This window comes from Aethalodelphis obliquidens, unplaced genomic scaffold (genome assembly GCF_003676395.1).
Source record: "Aethalodelphis obliquidens isolate GAN/ISIS:26980383/991018 unplaced genomic scaffold, ASM367639v1 scaffold9, whole genome shotgun sequence".
Lineage (NCBI taxonomy): Eukaryota > Metazoa > Chordata > Mammalia > Artiodactyla > Delphinidae > Aethalodelphis > Aethalodelphis obliquidens.
Genome location: NW_020837953.1, coordinates 42,718,065 through 42,736,271, shown reverse-complemented (window position 1 = coordinate 42,736,271; position 18,207 = coordinate 42,718,065). Strand labels below are relative to the sequence as shown.

General features: G+C 43.9%; 1 protein-coding gene across 4 annotated transcripts in view; it reads left to right on the top strand.

The window, feature by feature from the left end:
• Positions 1 to 7,225, top strand: part of PDPN (podoplanin) — a 26,015-nt gene extending 18,790 nt beyond the window's left edge. The window contains exons 3-6 of one of the 4 annotated variants that reach the window (XM_027110123.1): positions 1,565 to 1,694; positions 5,332 to 5,367; positions 5,915 to 6,020; positions 6,606 to 7,225. In XM_027110123.1, the coding sequence (XP_026965924.1) occupies positions 1,565 to 1,694; positions 5,332 to 5,367; positions 5,915 to 6,020; positions 6,606 to 6,612 (279 nt within the window). In that variant the 3' untranslated portion in view covers positions 6,613 to 7,225. Of the gene's footprint in view, positions 1 to 1,564; positions 1,695 to 5,331; positions 5,368 to 5,914; positions 6,031 to 6,605 lie in introns of all 4 variants that reach the window. The other 3 variants (XM_027110120.1, XM_027110121.1, XM_027110124.1) reach the window with 3 other exon arrangements.
• The last annotated feature ends 10,982 nt before the right edge of the window (positions 7,226 to 18,207 follow it).

Here is an 18,207-nt window from a genome sequence, read left to right as displayed (position 1 = left end):
TGTATGTGATCACATGCAGGGATATTTATTATATGTATGTGATCACACGCAATGATATTTTGTGACTGACTTATTTCAGCATGCTTGAACATAATGTCCCCAGTGTTCATCCATATGGTAGCATGTGTAAGAATTTTTTTCCTTTTGAGGTTGAATAATATTCCATTGTATGTACCACATTTTCTTCATCTGTTTGGATTGCTTCTAACTCTTGGCTATTGTGAATAGTGCTGCTATGAACATGGCTGTGCAAATATCTCTTCCAGACCCTGCTTTTAATTCTTTTGGGTGTACACCCAGAAGTGGGATTGCTGGATCATATGGTAGTTCTATTTTTAATTTTTCTAAGGACCTCCATTCTATTTTCCGTAGTGATTGCAACCGTTCTACCAACAGTGCACAGTGGTTCCAGTTTCTCCACATCCTTGCCAACGTGTTATTTTCTGTTCTTTTGATAGTAGCCATCCTAACAGGTGTGAGGCAATAATCTCACTGTGGTTTTGATTTGCTTTTCTCTGATGATTAGTGATATTAAGCATCTTTGGTATGTTTTTTGGCCCTTGCGTATCATATTTGGGCATTTGTCTACTCAAGTCCTTTTGCCCAGGGAACTCCCTGGTGGTCCAGTGGTTAGGAGTCTGTGTTTCCGCTGCAGGGGGCATGGGTTTGATCCCTGGTCAGGGAACTTAGATCCTGCATGCTGTGCGGCACAGCCAAAAAAAAAAAAAAGACTGGAAGTCAAGTCCTTTTGCCCATTTTTTTAAGTCAAGTTATTTGATTTTTTTGTCATTGAGTTGTAGGAGTTCTATATACTTTAATCAGATATTAAAGTATATGATTTGCAAATATTTTCTCCCATTCCATAGGTTGCCTTTTCCCTCTGGTTGATTGTGTCCTTTGATGCACAAAATTTTAAGTTTGATGGAGTCCCATTGGTCTATGTTTGCTTTTGTTGCCTGCGCTCTCCAGCATATTTGTTGAATGCTACCTTGGCATGAACTTTGGAGTCAGCAGAACCATTTCCAAGTTCTTGTTCTGTTGCTTGTTAGCTCTGTGAGCTTGGGCATATTATCCGATCTCTCTAAGCCTGATTCATACTATAGGGCTAATAATAGAATTTACTTAGGGGTTTTTGTGGTGTATATGAGAAGGTATTTAGAGGGCCTGGCAAATAATAAGCTCTTAGTAAAGGCTAACTATCACTCTAATTGGGGAAGGAAGGGCATTAAAAATAATACAACATCGTATGTGCCAAATAAATGTTACAGGGGAAGAGTGCCATTCGAGTTCAAGGAAGAGAAAGAATTAATGCCTCGTGCCCCAGTGTTTTCTGAAGAGTTTAGACCTTAGGAAGTCAGCGTGCTAAACATTTGGCATTTACTTCAGGATTTTACTCCTATCCCCATTCTTGTTGTTTCTTTATGTTTGTTTTCTTGTTTCCACTTTAAATTCAGGTCATCATATAGCTTATACATTTATGCCACCTTAAATCCATTTCTGTTATAAGGCAGAGTATAAAGCATTAGGTTTTATTTCTGTTTTGCCTCATTTACATCTCCAACAGATGCCGACAAGAGCCAAGAGCATAACAGAGGATCACAAAGAGGACCGGCCAACTGCGGAAAGCACAGCCCACTCCCAAGGACAAAGCCAGAGCACCACAACCCCGAATGTGGCAACTCGTCCGGCCCCGGGTAAGAAAACCAGACACCCCAGTAGGGGTTGATCTTCTTTTGCATAATCAGTGTATTCCAGAAAATCCAGGAACGAATATAATAATCAACGGGGCACATATTGGAATGCAAGCCCTAAGTTTGAACCAAGCTTTCTGTGAAATATGAATTTCAGAATGTTTATTTATTGGTTTGCTGACCACAGCTTTCTAACCTTATATGACAACTAGTGATAATGCCTCCACAGGGGCAAGTTAGATAGCTATGGGTGTCATGTTGCTGACCCTCACCTGATATCATGCACACTAAGAGCTTTGTGTTGACACCCAAAAGCGTAAAACGTAAGCCAACCTATGTAAATCTTAGTAGATTCTATGCTAACGGTTACCACCTTACACTGAGTTCATGTCTGTACACAATGAAGCAAGAATCTACTCTAAACCAGTCTTACCGGGATTTGGGGTTGTGCTTGTGATTCTCAGTTGGTACCTGCAGCAAAGTGAATGGGACCCCATGAGGTGAAACTCTTTAGGGCAACTTTGAGTCTTTGTCATTATTATGAGGTTTAGACCATCACTAATGAGCATGAGGAAAGATCATTGCCATTACAACTTAGCAGGAGGGAAAGAGCCTCCTATTTCCAGAACTTTCTTAAGAGAAATTCAGTTGTTTGGGATATTTTTAAACTATACCTTATTTTGTAGTAGATAGGAGTGGAAAAGAAAAGGAACTAATCCTCTAATAACTGCAATGAAAGCTTGCTAACTCAAGCAATTTTCTATAATCATTTTATATAGTTAGGTGTTTTCATCTTTAAATGAAAGCAAACATAAGGACCTTCCCTAAAGCCGTGGTTCCCGAAACCAGTTGCACAGCTGAACACCTAGAAAGTTATTCCTTACTGTTTAATATGCATTTCCAGACCCAATCGCCAATCTGGTTTTAAAAACTCTGTAGCACTTCTGAAGATTTTTTGAATGCGTTATATTTGTACACCCATGTTCACAGCAGCAGTAGACACAGTAGATAAAACGTGGAGGCAGCCCCATTATCCATGGATAGATGACTGGATAAACAGAAATGTGTCATATACATACAATGGAGTATTATTCAGCCTTTAAAAGGAAGAAAATTCTCACACATGCTACAACATGGATGAACCTCGAGGGCTAAATGGAATAAGCCAGTCACCAAAAGACAAACACTGTGTGATTCCACTTAGATGAGACACATAGAGTAGTCAAAATCATAGAGACAGAAAGTAGAATGGTTGTTGCCAGGGCTGTGGGGGAGGAGGGAGTGGGGAATCGGTACAGTGTCAGTTTTGCAAGATGAAAAGGAGTTCTGGGGCTTCCCTGGTGGCGCAGTGGTTGAGAGTCCGCCTGCCGATGCAGGGGACACGGGTTCGTGTCCCGGTCTGGGAAGATCCCACGTGCCGCGGAGCGGCTGCGCCCGTGAACCACGGCCGCTGAGCCTGCGCGTCTGGAGCCTGTTGCTCCGCAACGGGAGAGGCCACAACAGTGAGAGGCCCGCGTACCGCAAAAAAAAAAAAAAAAAGAAAAGAAAAAGAAAAGGAGTTCTGGAGATGGATGGTGGTGATGTTTGCACAACAGTGTGAATGTATTTAATACCATCAAACAGTACACTGAAAAATGGTGAAGATAGTAAAGTTTATGTTGTGTATTTTACCACAAAGATAAAAAAAGTTTTATAACATGCTTTGAAAATAAAGCCTACGGTTACTCCAAGATGCTAAAGAAATGGTTAACATTAAACACCAGAGAGAACCAAATAGGGCTAAGCGAGGAAAGAATCGTCAATATATTGATAATTGGTCATTGGAAAGCATTTCAAAATTTTGGAGAAGCATTGATCATTTGTAACAAGAGTTCACAGCTAATGAGCAGCAGAAAATGGAGCATTACAAGTTGACTAGTTTTTATAGCATACCAGGAGATTTCTCCTATTCCTTAAAAATAAAAATTCTCGATTAACTGGAAAATACGGTTGCTCTCTTGTCCTGTCCCCTACCCCACCCTTTCACAAAAACTGTGATTATAGCACATTCCCACTGCATGTATCAGTGTTCCAAGAAATGTTCACATGTGAGTTACAATGTAATTATAAACAATTGGTTTTTTAAGAGGTCATCTTATTAGGGCAGCAGATGTCTTTCCCATGAAACGCCCAAGGCTGATGATGTTCGTATGTATGACACACTTGCACGATCACAGTCAGTATAACTGGGAGGGAGCTAAGGAGTACAAGACTAGTAAACTCTAATTTAGTAATGAATCTTCCACAAACTTTATTTTCGGTAATGTATTTTCTGACAAATGATGTCATTGATGGTGATAACGTTATGTTATGTTATGAGCCCAGTATGCAGCATGTTAAGACATGATAAGCAAAAGACATGACCTGTCTCTACTGGTAGTTGGCAGCCAGGTATAACATTTAGGGAGTTGATTGGATGACACCTTTGTCCTGGGCAGGCTTCAAAACCAGCCATCTCCCAGTCTCCCAACTGGGTTGGCGTGATCAGCTTGAGCTCCACGTAAGTGCTGTAGAGCTGTGAGTTCAGCTCATGCAGGGAGAGCTGGGTTCAAGGACCCATACCCTGGGGCCATCTTGAAAAGATGTCTTCTTTTTGAAGATGGATTTGGTACAGAGTGGATGACTTCTTTCCAACTCAACCGTTAGAAAAAGAAAGCATCGTATAGCTGATGGTTGGCTGGTGTCACCTTTGATTAGGAAAGCTATTGGATATCTGTGGTATTTTGCAAATTGTGAACTAAGTTTCTAGGGAAGGGCCTGATTGCATCACTTCTCTCCATTGTCTCATTATATCAAGGCCTCTTGACTTCTTCATAAACACCTACCACCCAGAGGAGTGAAGGACTCAGTATACAAAGAAGTTGATGGGAGAAACAAAACAAAAGGCCTTTATTTTTTAATAGAAATTGTGTAAAATTACCTGAAAGAAACTCACAGTTTTATTAGTTGCAGGAAGGTATTCATAATTAAACAACTTCACATCCTTGGTAAATGAGAATATTCACATTGTAACTATTGGATTAAGTTTAGCTGCAGATAGAAATCCTACAATAATAGTGCCATAAATACAAAGGGTATATTTTCATTAAAATCATGTGCCCTGTAAGATCTGTATTTTGCTAGGAAATTGATATCATGAGGCAAATCACAGTCTTGACCACAACTTCCAAAACATTTTGCTCTCAGAATGATGTTTCTTCAAAATAGACCTCATCACAATGGGTGAGTTTTCCATATGGTCTTGACATTGGACCAAGAATCAAGGGGCTTAGATTCTTTTGTTACCCTAACTTCTGAAATCTTTGACTATTTATTTAAGATCTCTATGGGTCCGTTTCCTTGACACTGTTCTCTACAGTGGGTGAGAAAAAAAGTAACCTCCACAAAAGAACTACAGACCCATAGGTGTGAAGAAGCATTCGTAAATTCAATAATAATAGTTTTGAAACAAGATCACGTCAGAGCTTGCTTAAAACTCCCCTGATCCAATTTACTTAAGAAATTATCCTCTTTGCTAGTGTTTTGTTCATCTTCTGCCAATTGTTAAATTATAGCTACTAAATCCTAATAATTCTATATCATTACATCTCTCTCTTTATAGGGAAAACAGATGGAGAAAAACCAACAGTTAAGAAAGGTGGGTTCGATTTTGGTACCAAAATATTCTTATGTTTTAAAAAAGGTCTCTTTGAACTTAATCTTTGTGATGAATTACATTCTTTCCCGGATTCTAGTCAATGGGAGCAGAATACGAGCCTTCTGAGAATAGGTTTCAAACCTCTTTTAAGAGAGAAAAGCCTGTATTTGAAAATAAGCAAACTGCAAATGAGTCTATTCACTTAATGACAGCTATGGAAAATGGTGTCATATCACAATTTATCATTCCTAAGAATGAAAATAGGGGCTAATTTAGTAGCTGTGTGTACACGAACGCCACCCAGTAATTAACAGTGAAGCCACCTAGTAGGAGTGGTATGCTTGAGAGATCTTGAGACCCAGAAAACTTTCCATTCATAATATGAGATTAGAATAACCCAACATTTCTGCCTTCCTAAGTCAACTCCCACTGAATACAGGAGAAACAACATAGAACATCATTTGTTACCTACAGGGGGCCAGTGGCATTGCTTATTGCTGGTGTATTGTTTGTCTGGGGCTTATGCTTTCTTTTTCTTCTCAATCAGGTGGCTTGTCAACAATGACCCTGACTGGAATCATAGTTGGGGTCTTACTAGCCATTGGATTCATTGGTGGAATCATCACTGTGTTTGTTCGGAAAATGTCAGGAAGGTACTCGTAAGTAAATATCTTAGGCCCGTGTGATAGGTAAATGAGGGCAGCCATTTCCAACCTTTGAACTAATAGAAACCTCCAAATAAACCTTCTGAACCTTCGTGTTCAGAAGCCGCCGACCTCCGTAAGCACTACCTCTGAAGCTTCCCCAGAAGAACATGTGTCTACTTGGGGCCTCATAAATTCCCAGGAAAGTGCCAGAGATGGCTCTTTAGTTGACTTCCATTGAGATCTCACCAGATTTGACCTCTTGTCTTAATTTTCCAACTAAGTGAACTTGAACGAAAACCCATCTGTTGGGAAGATAATATGATTGGGTGGGGAAGGATAAATGCTATACAACTGGGGGGTCGAGGGATACAATTAGCAATACAGTTGCAGAGTTATGTGTCTGGAAATGCCCGGGAATCTGACCCTGGGTGTGAGGACCAGGCCTGGAGGAGGGATGAGCAGGGAGAGAAGAGCCCCATAATCCAGAACTGGAAGACGTAGACAAAGGACAATAGGCACAATGACTTACGGGATTACCAGTCACAGTGCCAGTAAAAGAAGTGACCGTCACCTTTCTCTTTGTTTTCACAGGCCCTAAAGAGCTTAAGAATTTTGCCCTCCTGCCAGTATGCTTTTAAAAAAGAGAGTTTCCGACTTCCCCCTCATGCCTGATCGTGTGGAGAAGATGACCTGTGGAAATGCTTCACCACTCCACTCAAAATCCACGGTGATTCCTCCACTTGCCAAAAGTAATGGAAGGAAAGAGTATTCATAAGACTTGCTTCTCTGAGCATTTGTCTTTTGAAAAAAAAATCGTTTTAATATAAATTTTGTATAAGATGATTTAAAATGCATAGAAAACGGAGCAAAGCTATGTCATCTGATGTGTAACTAAGGTAGACAATATAATTCAATCGATGTTAGAAACTGAAATCATGTCTTTGTTCTGATTGTTCTCTCTTGTTGTTAAAACGCAAAGGAATTTGGAAATATTTATACCAACGACGTCCTTGGGTGTAAAGCTATGTCAGTAAGTGGCATAAGCATTTTGCAGTTTCTGATCTGTTGAAATGTATGCATTCCAGTCTAATTGGGTCTGTTTTTAGCCTGATTTGGTGTGAATAATCAAGTAGAAAATCTAAACTTGCATAATATGTAATGAGCAACCGCCTTTCACTGGTCTGGGTAAATCATTGCAAAGGTATCTATTTTAGATCATAAACAGAAGTCTGTACTTCGGGGAAGGCATGTTGTGTCTCACAACAAGGGCACCGACAGGGTCGCAGTGTGCTCGGCTGCCTGCTGCAATGATGACTTTATGACACAAAGGTTTGCTTCTACCTGTCCCCTTCCACTTCCCTCAGATGATGGGGATCCAGAGCTAAAGGGGTGACCTTCTCTCTTCCCCATGACACAAGTCCTCCAGATTGGCTACTTTGCTCTGGAATATGAGGATCTCAGCCCTGGATGCCGAGGAGGCTGCTGAAGGCCCAGTGGTGCCAGAGGCTCAGGTGTTCCAGGAACCAAGAACCACAGTGATCCCCAACCCCTGTGTGTGCCTTTGAGAACGAGAACCTGCCAGTTTCCTAACATTTACTTTCTGCCTTGGAAGAAAGATATGGGAATACTGATTTTTAAAAAGCAGCGGGATTTAGAGACTCTATTTTTAAATGAAAGATATTTCTGGTCTTCCTGAGATCCCACATACTTCTGTGGGGTCACGATGGACAGTTCTGTCTTGGTACCATCCAACTCAGGACATTTCTCCCTGTAGGTGAACTGAATTCTTTCTCCTACACAAAAAATGTTTGTACTGAGCAGACACTGTATCACATTTGTGGTTGTACAGTTCTGATAGCCTCTAAACTCGTACGGGTTCATAAAACAGGAAAAAGTAAAACTATCAGTCTACTTTGGCATGGCCTGTTCCTCTATCTTTTGCAGGAATGTGTGGATGTAATTTTAAACAGTGTGCTCTAGTGTCGCTCAAGTCCAGCTGGTCCACCAGCCCAGGTTCCATATTTGAACATCAACTGATGGGGAGAAGGGTCTTCGGAAGAACTTTACGAAATCTCTTAAATATCCCCTGTATCATCACTCAGATTCCTGAACAGGAGTTGGGAATAATGTTCGTTTCATCTTTCCTATCCTCTCTTTTTTTCTCTCACTGTGAAAAATAATAGTCAACCCCAAGTCATACACACCACCTGCTGGGACAGGACTGTGGGTTTCTTGGTCACATCTGTGTTGGTGCTCAATGCAGTGTAGACATGTTTTGAAATAAAACAGATGATTGCATATAACGATGTGTCAGACCTTTGACTGGGAATCTTGATCAAGTCTGGATCACCCCTGAGAACATCTCCATATAAAATTACATGTTATATAAACATTCGCCTCTTGGCTAGATTGGGAGTGAATTATAAATGGGTATAGGAAGTACACCCATGGGAAAGAAATGTAACTATACATTTCACCCAGAGCTCTGCCAAAGTGGGGAGGTTAAGGTCAAGTGGAGGAATCGGAGAACTGGCACCTTGGCACTACTTTTGTTCTCTATGGTCACACAGGGTTAACACAGGGCTTCCCTGGTGGCGCAGTGGTTGAGAGTCCACCTGCCGATGCAGGGGACACGGGTTCGTGTCCCGGTCCAGGAAGATCCCACGTGCCGCGGAGCGGCTGGGCCCGTGAGCCATGGCCGCTGAGCCTGCGCGTCCGGAGCCTGTGCTCCGCAACGGGAGAGGCCACAACAGTGAGAGGCCTGCATACCGCAAAAAAAAACCCAAAAAACCCACAAAGGGTTAACACGGTTTTGCCTGGCTTCTGATTTCTCTGCCCTGGGGACAGGAGCCATGTAAGGGAGCAGGTATACCTTGCCCCTGCCAGTCCTACCTGGGAACCTGACTTCATGTGGTTAGGGCTTGACCACACAAGAAAAAGAAGTAATAACCCCTGTGAGGGTTTTCCAACTACCTATGGCCTGGGATGCACGTTGCTCCAGAATTTCTGTTCCTGGGACATCTCACTGCTCCTTGGCCCTCAGCTGCAAATACTCCACAGGATCTGGAGACTGCAGTGGCCAGGCCCTCTGCCTCTGCCCCTCTGTCAGGCCATCTGCTCCCACCGCCACCTACACTGCCCTATATGGATTCCAGCGCCATACCCTGTGACTCTCCCTGCCAGCCCTACCCCCACTCATAAAGGTTGGATCCTAAAAGCAAGAGAGCTGCTCACATCATGCCTTCCTCATAATAAATACTCAGTTTCTGTTAAGTCAGGGTTGTTGAATTTGCCAGATGTCAGGAATCCCGGGTGCCTGTTTCTAAGTGGTGACACAATGAAAAAGAGCAGAATTCGGATGCTTTACAGCTGTAGTACCTCAGAGGAGTCGAATTATTTGGACTACAGTTTCTTCATGGAAACTTCCATGAGAGGACTTGAAAGCATCCCTTTTTCTAGCAGAAAACTAACCATATCCACCTCGTCCCCCAGACCCTCAAGGGAACTGGGCCCTCGGCTACATCAAGTGTAAATTTATATTCCCTTACACACTGCCCGCAGGAGATGACTAGGAACTAATGGGGCTGCCAAGGGCACTGGAACTTTAAGGAAAAACCTCCATCCTCTCTTCCATCAGAAATGCCTGGGGGGGGGGGGCTGGCTTCCCTGGTGGCGCAGTGGTTGAGAGTCCGCCTGCCGATGCAGGGAACACGGGTTCGTGCCCCGGTCCGGGAAGATCCCACATGCCGCGGAGCGGCTGGGCCCCGTGAGCCATGGCCGCTGAGCCTGTGCGTCCGGAGCCTGTGCTCCGCAACAGGAGAGGCCACAACAGTGAGAGGCCCGCGTACCGCAAAAAAAAAAAAAAAAGAAAAAGAAAAAAAAGAAATGCCTGGGGACCAAGCAGTGCCGAAGTTAACTGTTTATGCCATGTTAAAGCCTCTTCTTAATGCCTATTGTTTTTTCTTTCAACCTGGGAGAACTAATCAAAAACCAGGACTTAGTTCTGCTTCATGGGCTGCCTTTAATGAGCACGGAAAGAACAAGTAATTTAATCCCTTACTCTCTCCATCTTTATTTTAATTCATGTTGATTTAGTGTTCAGGGCTGCTCGTGCTAAATGCTTTCATGGGGCATCGTGTGTATTCTGACATTGTCTGCTAATTTAAACTTTGTTTGCTAATTTAAAGTCCAGTGGAAGTAGGAGAAGAATTTCCCTGAGATACAGCTGGATATTAGCACATACACTCGGAGCAACAGTTATCCGCCCGTGAGCGTCAGAGAACTTGGCGTTCCCTGAAAGACTGCATTTCTCTTTGCTCCTCCTGAAGCTTAAAGCCAAGTTAGCATGTACAGTAGATCCTGGGGCTTTTCATTCAATAAATACACAGTATCTAACCACAGCTCATGGACAGTAATGCAGAGTAAATGTGAAATCTTGGAGTAGAATAATAAAGACTGTCCTGCTGGTGTGAAGAGTGTGAGATTTTGGCCCAGGGGCCCAGCACACACGGATCCGCCTGATTGAGGCAAAGTCCCAGCCTGGATTCACCGAACATTAATCCTCGGCACTTTTCATTCTCTCTCAGGGGTCATTTTATCAGACACAGACGCAAAGCACCCAGGGTTCTCTTTCCGCATCCGAGGGCTCGGGGCCGCAACACAGGGTCCCGTGCATTTTCCTGAGACCTTGCTCCTGCTATGTTTTCTTTCCTACCCGCTTCTTTCCACTGCCTCGAACTCCCCACGGATGCTCACGTTTGAGAAAACAATCCCATACCAGTCACAAGAGGGATGTTTCTGAAGTGACGGGGAGCCTCTGGGTGCTACCAGAGAGGTTACCTGAAGTAAGTGCTTGAACAGCCTAAACCACTTAACAGCACCCTGTGGGTAACCTCAGGAAGGCAAAGAATGTTCTGAGCGAAGGGAAAGCTTGAGCCTTCCCTCTACTCCCCGCCCCGCCTTCCACACGGCACCTGGGCATGAGGCTGAGGCTGCGGATCTTGTCCAGCAAGACCCGGGGACAAAAGACACTCACGGGCTGACAAGGTGTTTGGGGCTGCTGCAGAGATATACCCTCGTGAGCCAGGAAGAATCTGTTTGTTCATTCATTCATTCAACAAACATTTATTGTCTGGGTACTGGGGATACATAGTGAGCAAAATCGACAAAAATCCCTGCCTGCGTGGAGCTTTCATTCTAGTGTGGTAGACAGACTATACCCAAAATAAATAGGTAAATCAAAGAGCACGTGGAAAATGAGAGGGTGGCAGAAGCAATGGAGAAAACCAGAAGCGGAAGGGAAGAGGAAATGCAGGGCGGAGGGACCACAGCATTGCATCGGGCTGGGAGGGAAGGCATCTCTGAGATTTGAGCAAAGCTCTCAAAGAGGGGAGGAAGGAATGTCAAATGGGCGTCTGGGGGGAACATTCCAGGCAAAGGGAACATCAAAGGCCCAAGGAGCATGTTTGGCATGTGGTAGGGAATGCAGGGAAGCTCAGGAGGCTGGAGAAGAGTGAGGGTGGGGAGAATGGTAGGAGATGAGGCCAGAGAGGTGGGGGGTCCATCTAAATGGGAGCCTTTGGAAGTTTCCGAGCAGAGGAGTGGCATCATCTGAATTATATTTCAAAACAATCACTCTTGCTTGTGGCTGGGAACTGGCCAGATAAAAAGCCAGTGTGATCATCCGAGCAAGAGATGATGGTGGCTCAAACCAAGATGGTAGCAGTGGAGGTGTCATGAGGTGGTCTGGTTCTGGTTATATTTTGAAGAAAGTCAGCAGAATTATCTGATGGACTGGACATGGGATCTGAGAAAAACAGACAAGTCAGACGACTCCAAGGATTTTGACCCGAGCAATTGGAAACTGGAGCTGCCATCACCTCACCAGGGAAGGCTGTGGATGCTGAAGGTTTGGGAGAGAAGAGCAGTCCTGTGTTGAGCATGTAGAATCTGAGACGCCTGTCTAGAGACCCAAGTGGAGGTACCTCAAGCAGGCACCTCGCTGTACGAGCGGAGCTTGAGCGAGAGATGTGGCTGGAGACGTAATTTGGGAGCTGTCAGTACTTAATGACAATGATACGGATGAGATCACCAAGAGCATAAACAGAAAAAGACAAGTCCAAGATGAGAGCATTGGTGGACTCCAAGATTAAGGGACAGGAATAGGCAGAGAGATCACCAGAGGAGTCTTCCACCATCGCTTGGAGGACATATACCTCTGGGTGAGCTATTTCCTTTTGTTCTCATTTATACCATCTAACAGCCTCTGATTAATAGTTCAGCTCTCCAAGTAGCTTAATGCTGGGATGGGGGTGCCCTTGATAAGGGACACAAACATTCCCAACACTGGAAAAGAATCTCTCGTTGAAAATGACCAACCTGGCATGTGGGGTTATAAATCAGTTTTTATAAGTTTGATTGGTATGAGTTAAGCCCCAGAACCACCTCGATTCTTATGCACTTAGGATTTCAGAATTATGAATCTGGGGACCAGATCCTTAGAGCATGATACCCACATCAACTTACCACTGCGATGAAGACATCCAACTCTCCTCCCTACAGGGCACTTCTGTTATAAGTCCCAACAGCTATGATGCCTCCATGACCTCCCACAATCTAGCTTCCACCCACCCCATTGACTGGCTCTGACCCAGCTTCCAAATGATCCCCCATTTGTCAATGTCAGTGGCCTCTTCTTGGTCTTGTCCTTGACAATGAGCAGCCGTGGTCAGCCCTGTGGACCCCCTTCTTTCTCTTGGTTTGCCTGCCATGCTATCAAACCAGTTGTCCCTCCTGGCCCCTCTGCTTGCTGCTCCACCGGCTCTTTTTCTTGTTTTTGTTTCACCCTTTTCCTCGCAGGAATACCTAAGGCTCACTTTTCACTCCTCCCTCGGAGAGCTCATCTACTCTCACGGCTTCAACGAGCAGAAGCTCCAGGAGGGCAGGAGTCTGTTGGGTTCCCTGCTACATCTTCAGCCCCTGGAGCAGTGCCTGGGACATAGCAAGTGAGCAATTCTTTCACCCTTTACGTATATACCACCACCCTTCTGGTTCAGATCCTCGAGCAGAACCTTATCATTCCTACAAAGTTAAACATCTCCCTGATGCAATCTGATCTATATTCCATGAGTGGTATCTTCCCAAGACATCATTTTGCACATTAAACCACCACATTCTAAAACCGTTCCAACGGCTTCCCACAAAATAACTTGATATTCAGGGCTTCTACACTTTATCATGGGACCTATATCACATTTGTACAGCTAGGGTGGTAGAGTGGAAAGAGCATGGTTTTAGACCCTGATGACTGTGGCTTTGGTTCCAGGCTCTGCCACTTCCACTATGGAGGAAATGACTTAACATTTTTATGTCTTTAGGCTCTTTCGATTGCAAGGAACAGAGACCTACCCAGGTGTCCTCATTCAATGCTATGTATTCTGTGGCTACTTGTGAAAACAAGGGCGACAAATCCCATGGCAACCCCCAAGCAGTGACAAAGCTTGACCACAGGGAAGTGAGCGTGTTCTCAACAGTGCTGGATTCTGGATTATCTTGACACCTCCATCACTGCACTGGACAGTTTTCATTTGTCCCTCTGAGTCTATTCTCACCTGGCTCTGTGAGCAGGGAGACTGACCTGAAGGGACCAAATTCCCTTGTCCTCTGGGTTTTGGTTGGCTTTGGCCAATTAGAGGCACTGAGAGGTGATTTGGGGGCAATAGAAGAGATAGGTTGGGGTATTTATCCTTCTGGCTCCTTCCCTGCCAGACTAATGGGTTTCTGGTGGTTGCGTTTCTCTATCAAAAGCCACAGCTCCTGTTGGATGGAGCTACAGTTCCGGCCAGGTTCCGGTAACCAATCCCTGCTCTTGCCTATTCAGGACTGTGAGTGTAAAGGGCCTCCCATGGTTGCTAGCCCCGGGTGTCTTACTGCCCCTTGTGTGTTTCCTTAACTATGTTGCCCTTGGTAAATTACCCCTTTATCCAACTCTTCTCTATCCTTCTTCTGAGGGTGACATATGTTTCCTGCTGGGGCCTTGACTGGTACAACCACATGGGTGTTTTTTGATGTCCACTGTTAGGGGGATTCAACCCCTCATTTTCCCTGCCACTACCAACCAACAAACTCATTCTCTGCTCTGAGCATCTATTCTCTGCTTCCTGGCTTCTGCTTGTTTACAACTTCCACTAACTCACAACTCAAATGACACATGGGCCAGTGCTGTCCCCCTAAACACACCCACCCCCTGCTTCAGCATCTTCTCTGTGTGTTCTCCCAGCTTTGGTTTCTGCCACTAATGGACTCATTCACTCTCTACTTCCAAGACCGCTGATGTCCAAGGGAATCTGCTTAGCCTGGCTATTCACCGTTGTCCTGGTTGGTCAGAACTTCCTGTGCCAGGCCACATGGGTCACCGACCACTGTAGGTGCCCCCACCCCCAAGCCCTTGCCTGTTCCTTGTTGGCAAGGGTTGGTTCTGGAAGGAAGAGTATGGGAAAACAATATGTTTCTGAGCTTTACTATTTTTTATGTGGAAAATAATACCTACATCCTAGAGCTGTTATCAGCCTTAAAGGATATAATGAATGTTTAGGGCCTGTCTGAAAACAGATGCTGATCAATCGTTAGCGGCAGTTGTTCCAAAGACCACTTCTTACTTCTATTATCAGAGCCTCATTTACTCTCCCAACAACCCTGTGAAGTAGGCAAGACAGAGATTATTCCCATTTTATAGATGGAAAAACTGAGGTTCAAACAGTTGCCTAAAATTACAGGGTTACAATGTGCTTGAAGCATCAGCAGGGAGCTGGTGTCTCCGGCCCTCCTTTGTTTAGTCCACATGTCATCTTTTAAAAGCAGTGTCTCCCTATCAGCTCAACAGTAGCGCATTTTGAAAACACAGTTTCTTCAGCCAGTGGAAAATAGGGAACTTATTTTATTATTATTATTATTATTTGCGGTACGCGGGCCTGTCACTGTTGTGGCCTCTCCCGTTGCGGAGTACAGGCTCCGGATGCACAGGCTCAGCGGCCATGGCTCACGGGGCCCAGCTGCTCTGCGGCATGTGGGACCTTTCCAGACCGGGGCACGAACCCATGTCCCCTGCATCGGCAGACGGACTCTCAACCACTGCCCCACCAGGAAAGCCCTTATTTCTTTAAATTATGAAATATTTTAAACATACAGAAAAATACAGAGAGTAATAACAAAACCCCATATACCTACCACTCAGCTGAGCAAGCCCTAACATTGTCTCATATTTACTACATAACTTTTTTTTGAGAAATAAAGACTTGCACACATCATCCCTTGGGTACCCTCCTGACATCAGTTTCTTCCTTCTTCTCTTCCCAGAGGGATCATTCTCCCGTGTTGGGTGCATTTCACTGGGAAACATGTATATTTTTCTACTATTCTTATTTTATATGTACATAACCATAATCAAGATATAGCATCGTTGTAAATGTTTTTAACTTTTATTTGCATGGACTCCTTCTCTGCAACTTTCTTTCTCCATCCACATTATTTTTGTGAGATTTATCCTTGCTGATACCCTAACGCATCTACGTAGCTGGTGGAGAGGGTAAGATTATGACTATACCACCATGTACTTATGTTTTTCCTGTGGATAGATATTTAGGATGTTTCTAAATTTCGGAGTTGCAAACAATGTTCTGACAAATGGGGTCATAATAAAAGAATTTCCATTTTTCTAGAGAGCAGAATTTTGTCCCCTAGAAAAAATAAAAGTAAAAATGAATTATTTTTTTGGATATTTAAATATCCAGCCTTGCCTAGGAATTACTTCACGTCTATCTTACAAGTGTGATACTCATAGAAAGAAGGTCTAAATTAATTGGATTTAAACGGCCAGTAACTTCACAATGGTGCTTTGTCTCTACCCATCTATTTTCCTTCAAATGACCTTCTGATCTTTTTCCAATATGAAAATACTGGAAGAAAATTCATTTATTATTTCTTTTCAAAATGATAGAGATGTCAGCTACATTTCATGAAAACATTTTTGGAGCTAGTTATTTCTAATAAAAATACAACAGTGAATTTCAAAGTCAGCATTTTTTTTAAGTACAAAGTGATATATCAGAAGTTGGAAGAGATGTTCTAACATGCAGAAGAAAAAGAATTTAAAAATATGAAATTGGTTTCTGAGAAAAATCCTTCTAGTGACCCAGAGTCCAAAATATTTCTGGCGAAGATGTCAAAAATGGAAAGATTTCATAATAGGCACCGCCTCTGAAGTGAAAAATAATTGCTAGGCACACAAAATTAAATTCAACATTTTCCTCTTTTAAACAAAAAATAAGGAATTCTTGACGTTGATTGGGAATTTCTCCACACATCATTTTATCAGTATCATTTTCAGAAAGTAAGTGGAGCCAACCTCACCTGTAATGGGTTGAACTGTGGCCCCCAGAAAAGATATGCTCAAGTCCTGACCCTCAGTCCCTGTGAAGGTGACCTTACCTGGAAAAAGGGTCTTTGCAGATGTAATTAAGTTAAGGCTCTATCTCAAGATGAGCTCATCCCGGATTAAGCAGGTGGGTCCTCAATCCAACAACAAGTGTTCTTTTTTTTTTTTAATAAATTTATTTATTTTATTTTTGGCTGCATTGTGTCTTCGTTGCTGCACGCGAGCTTTCTCTAGTTGCAGCGAGCAGGGGCTACTCTTCGTTGCAGTGTGTGGGCTTCTCATTGCGATGGCTTCTCTTATTGTGGAGCATGCGCTCTAGGCGTGCGGGCTTCAGTAGTTGTGGCTAGTGGGCTCAGTAATTGTGGCTCGTGGGCTCTAGAGCACAGGCTCTGTAGTTGTGGCACACAGGCTTAGTTGCTCCGAAGCATGTGGGATCTTCCCAGACCAGGGCTCGAACCCATGGCCCCTGCATTGGCAGGCGAATTCTTAACCACTGAACCACCAGGGAAGCCCACAAGTGTTCTTATAAGAAGAGGAGACATAGACAGAAGAGGTGAAGCACAGGGGAGAGGCCATGGGAAGATGGCGGCAGAGATCAGAGTGATGCGGCCACAAGCCAAGGAATGCTCGGGGCCACCAGAAGCTGGAGGAAGCCAGAAGGCTCCCCAAGAGCCTCCAGAGTGAGATTCACTTTCAGATGCCTTGATTTCAGACTTGTGACCTCTGGAAATGTGAGAAAATAAATTTCGGTCATTTCAAGCCACCCAATTTGTGGTAATTTTTTACAGCTTCTCTAGGAAATTAATACACCCGCTGAGTAACCCATCTGTGAGAGCAGCCCCCCACTGCCCGTCCAGCCCATCCCAGATGGAAAGCGACACACACCTCTTCCACTCTGACCTTGAGCCATTCCCTTGATCCTTCCAAACAATGGTTTGGCAGCCACCGTGCTTCCTTTGGGACAGATGTTACTAGACCTTCCCATACTGTCATTCCAATTTTGTACTCATGTTGGAGGAATCCATGGTGAAAGAAATGTGACCTAGAACAATAGGCAAAGCCAACCCTTACAGGATGAGTGAAATACAAAGGTTGACCCAGCTGCACTAACCTCGCTGCCCTTCATGGTGACTAACCCTGAAATGCCTTCCTCACTCAACACTTCCCTTGAGTGGTCAGAAACGTTTCAGTGAAAATAAAATCCCAATGTCTACTGAGTGAGCATTCAACAAACGTACATTCAGTGCCTCCTGTGAGTCAGGCACTGCCATATATGTTAACAGTGAGATGAAATTATTCTAATAACTCATCAAGTGTGCCAATAAAAATAGTCCTTTGGGTCTGTGGCTAAAGGAGAAACTCTCTGGGGCCTGAGGAGCACACTGCTTTCATAGATCTCCAACTTACGAATAGCGATGGCATTTACAGGTTGCTGTCAGACAGCGGACACACAGCAACACGATATCAGAGACGGTCGTGACAAAGTTAAGAACTTCTCTGGTGTCTGCTCACCTCTCTCCCCTTGGTCCACTCCTCTCCCCCAGGCTCCTAGTCTCGCCCCCATTGGATCCACCTAAAAGGAAAAAACACAGAGTAGAAAGAACCATGTTCAAGGTCAAGGATGGGAAAACCTGACTTGCAGTTTACTGCAAGTTAAACATTTAAAATGATAACACAGTCCAGCCCAGCTCATAACACTGCATCTGAGGCAAATAGAAGGTGCGTGTGAAAGTGTTTTATAATTTTAAAATATACAACAGC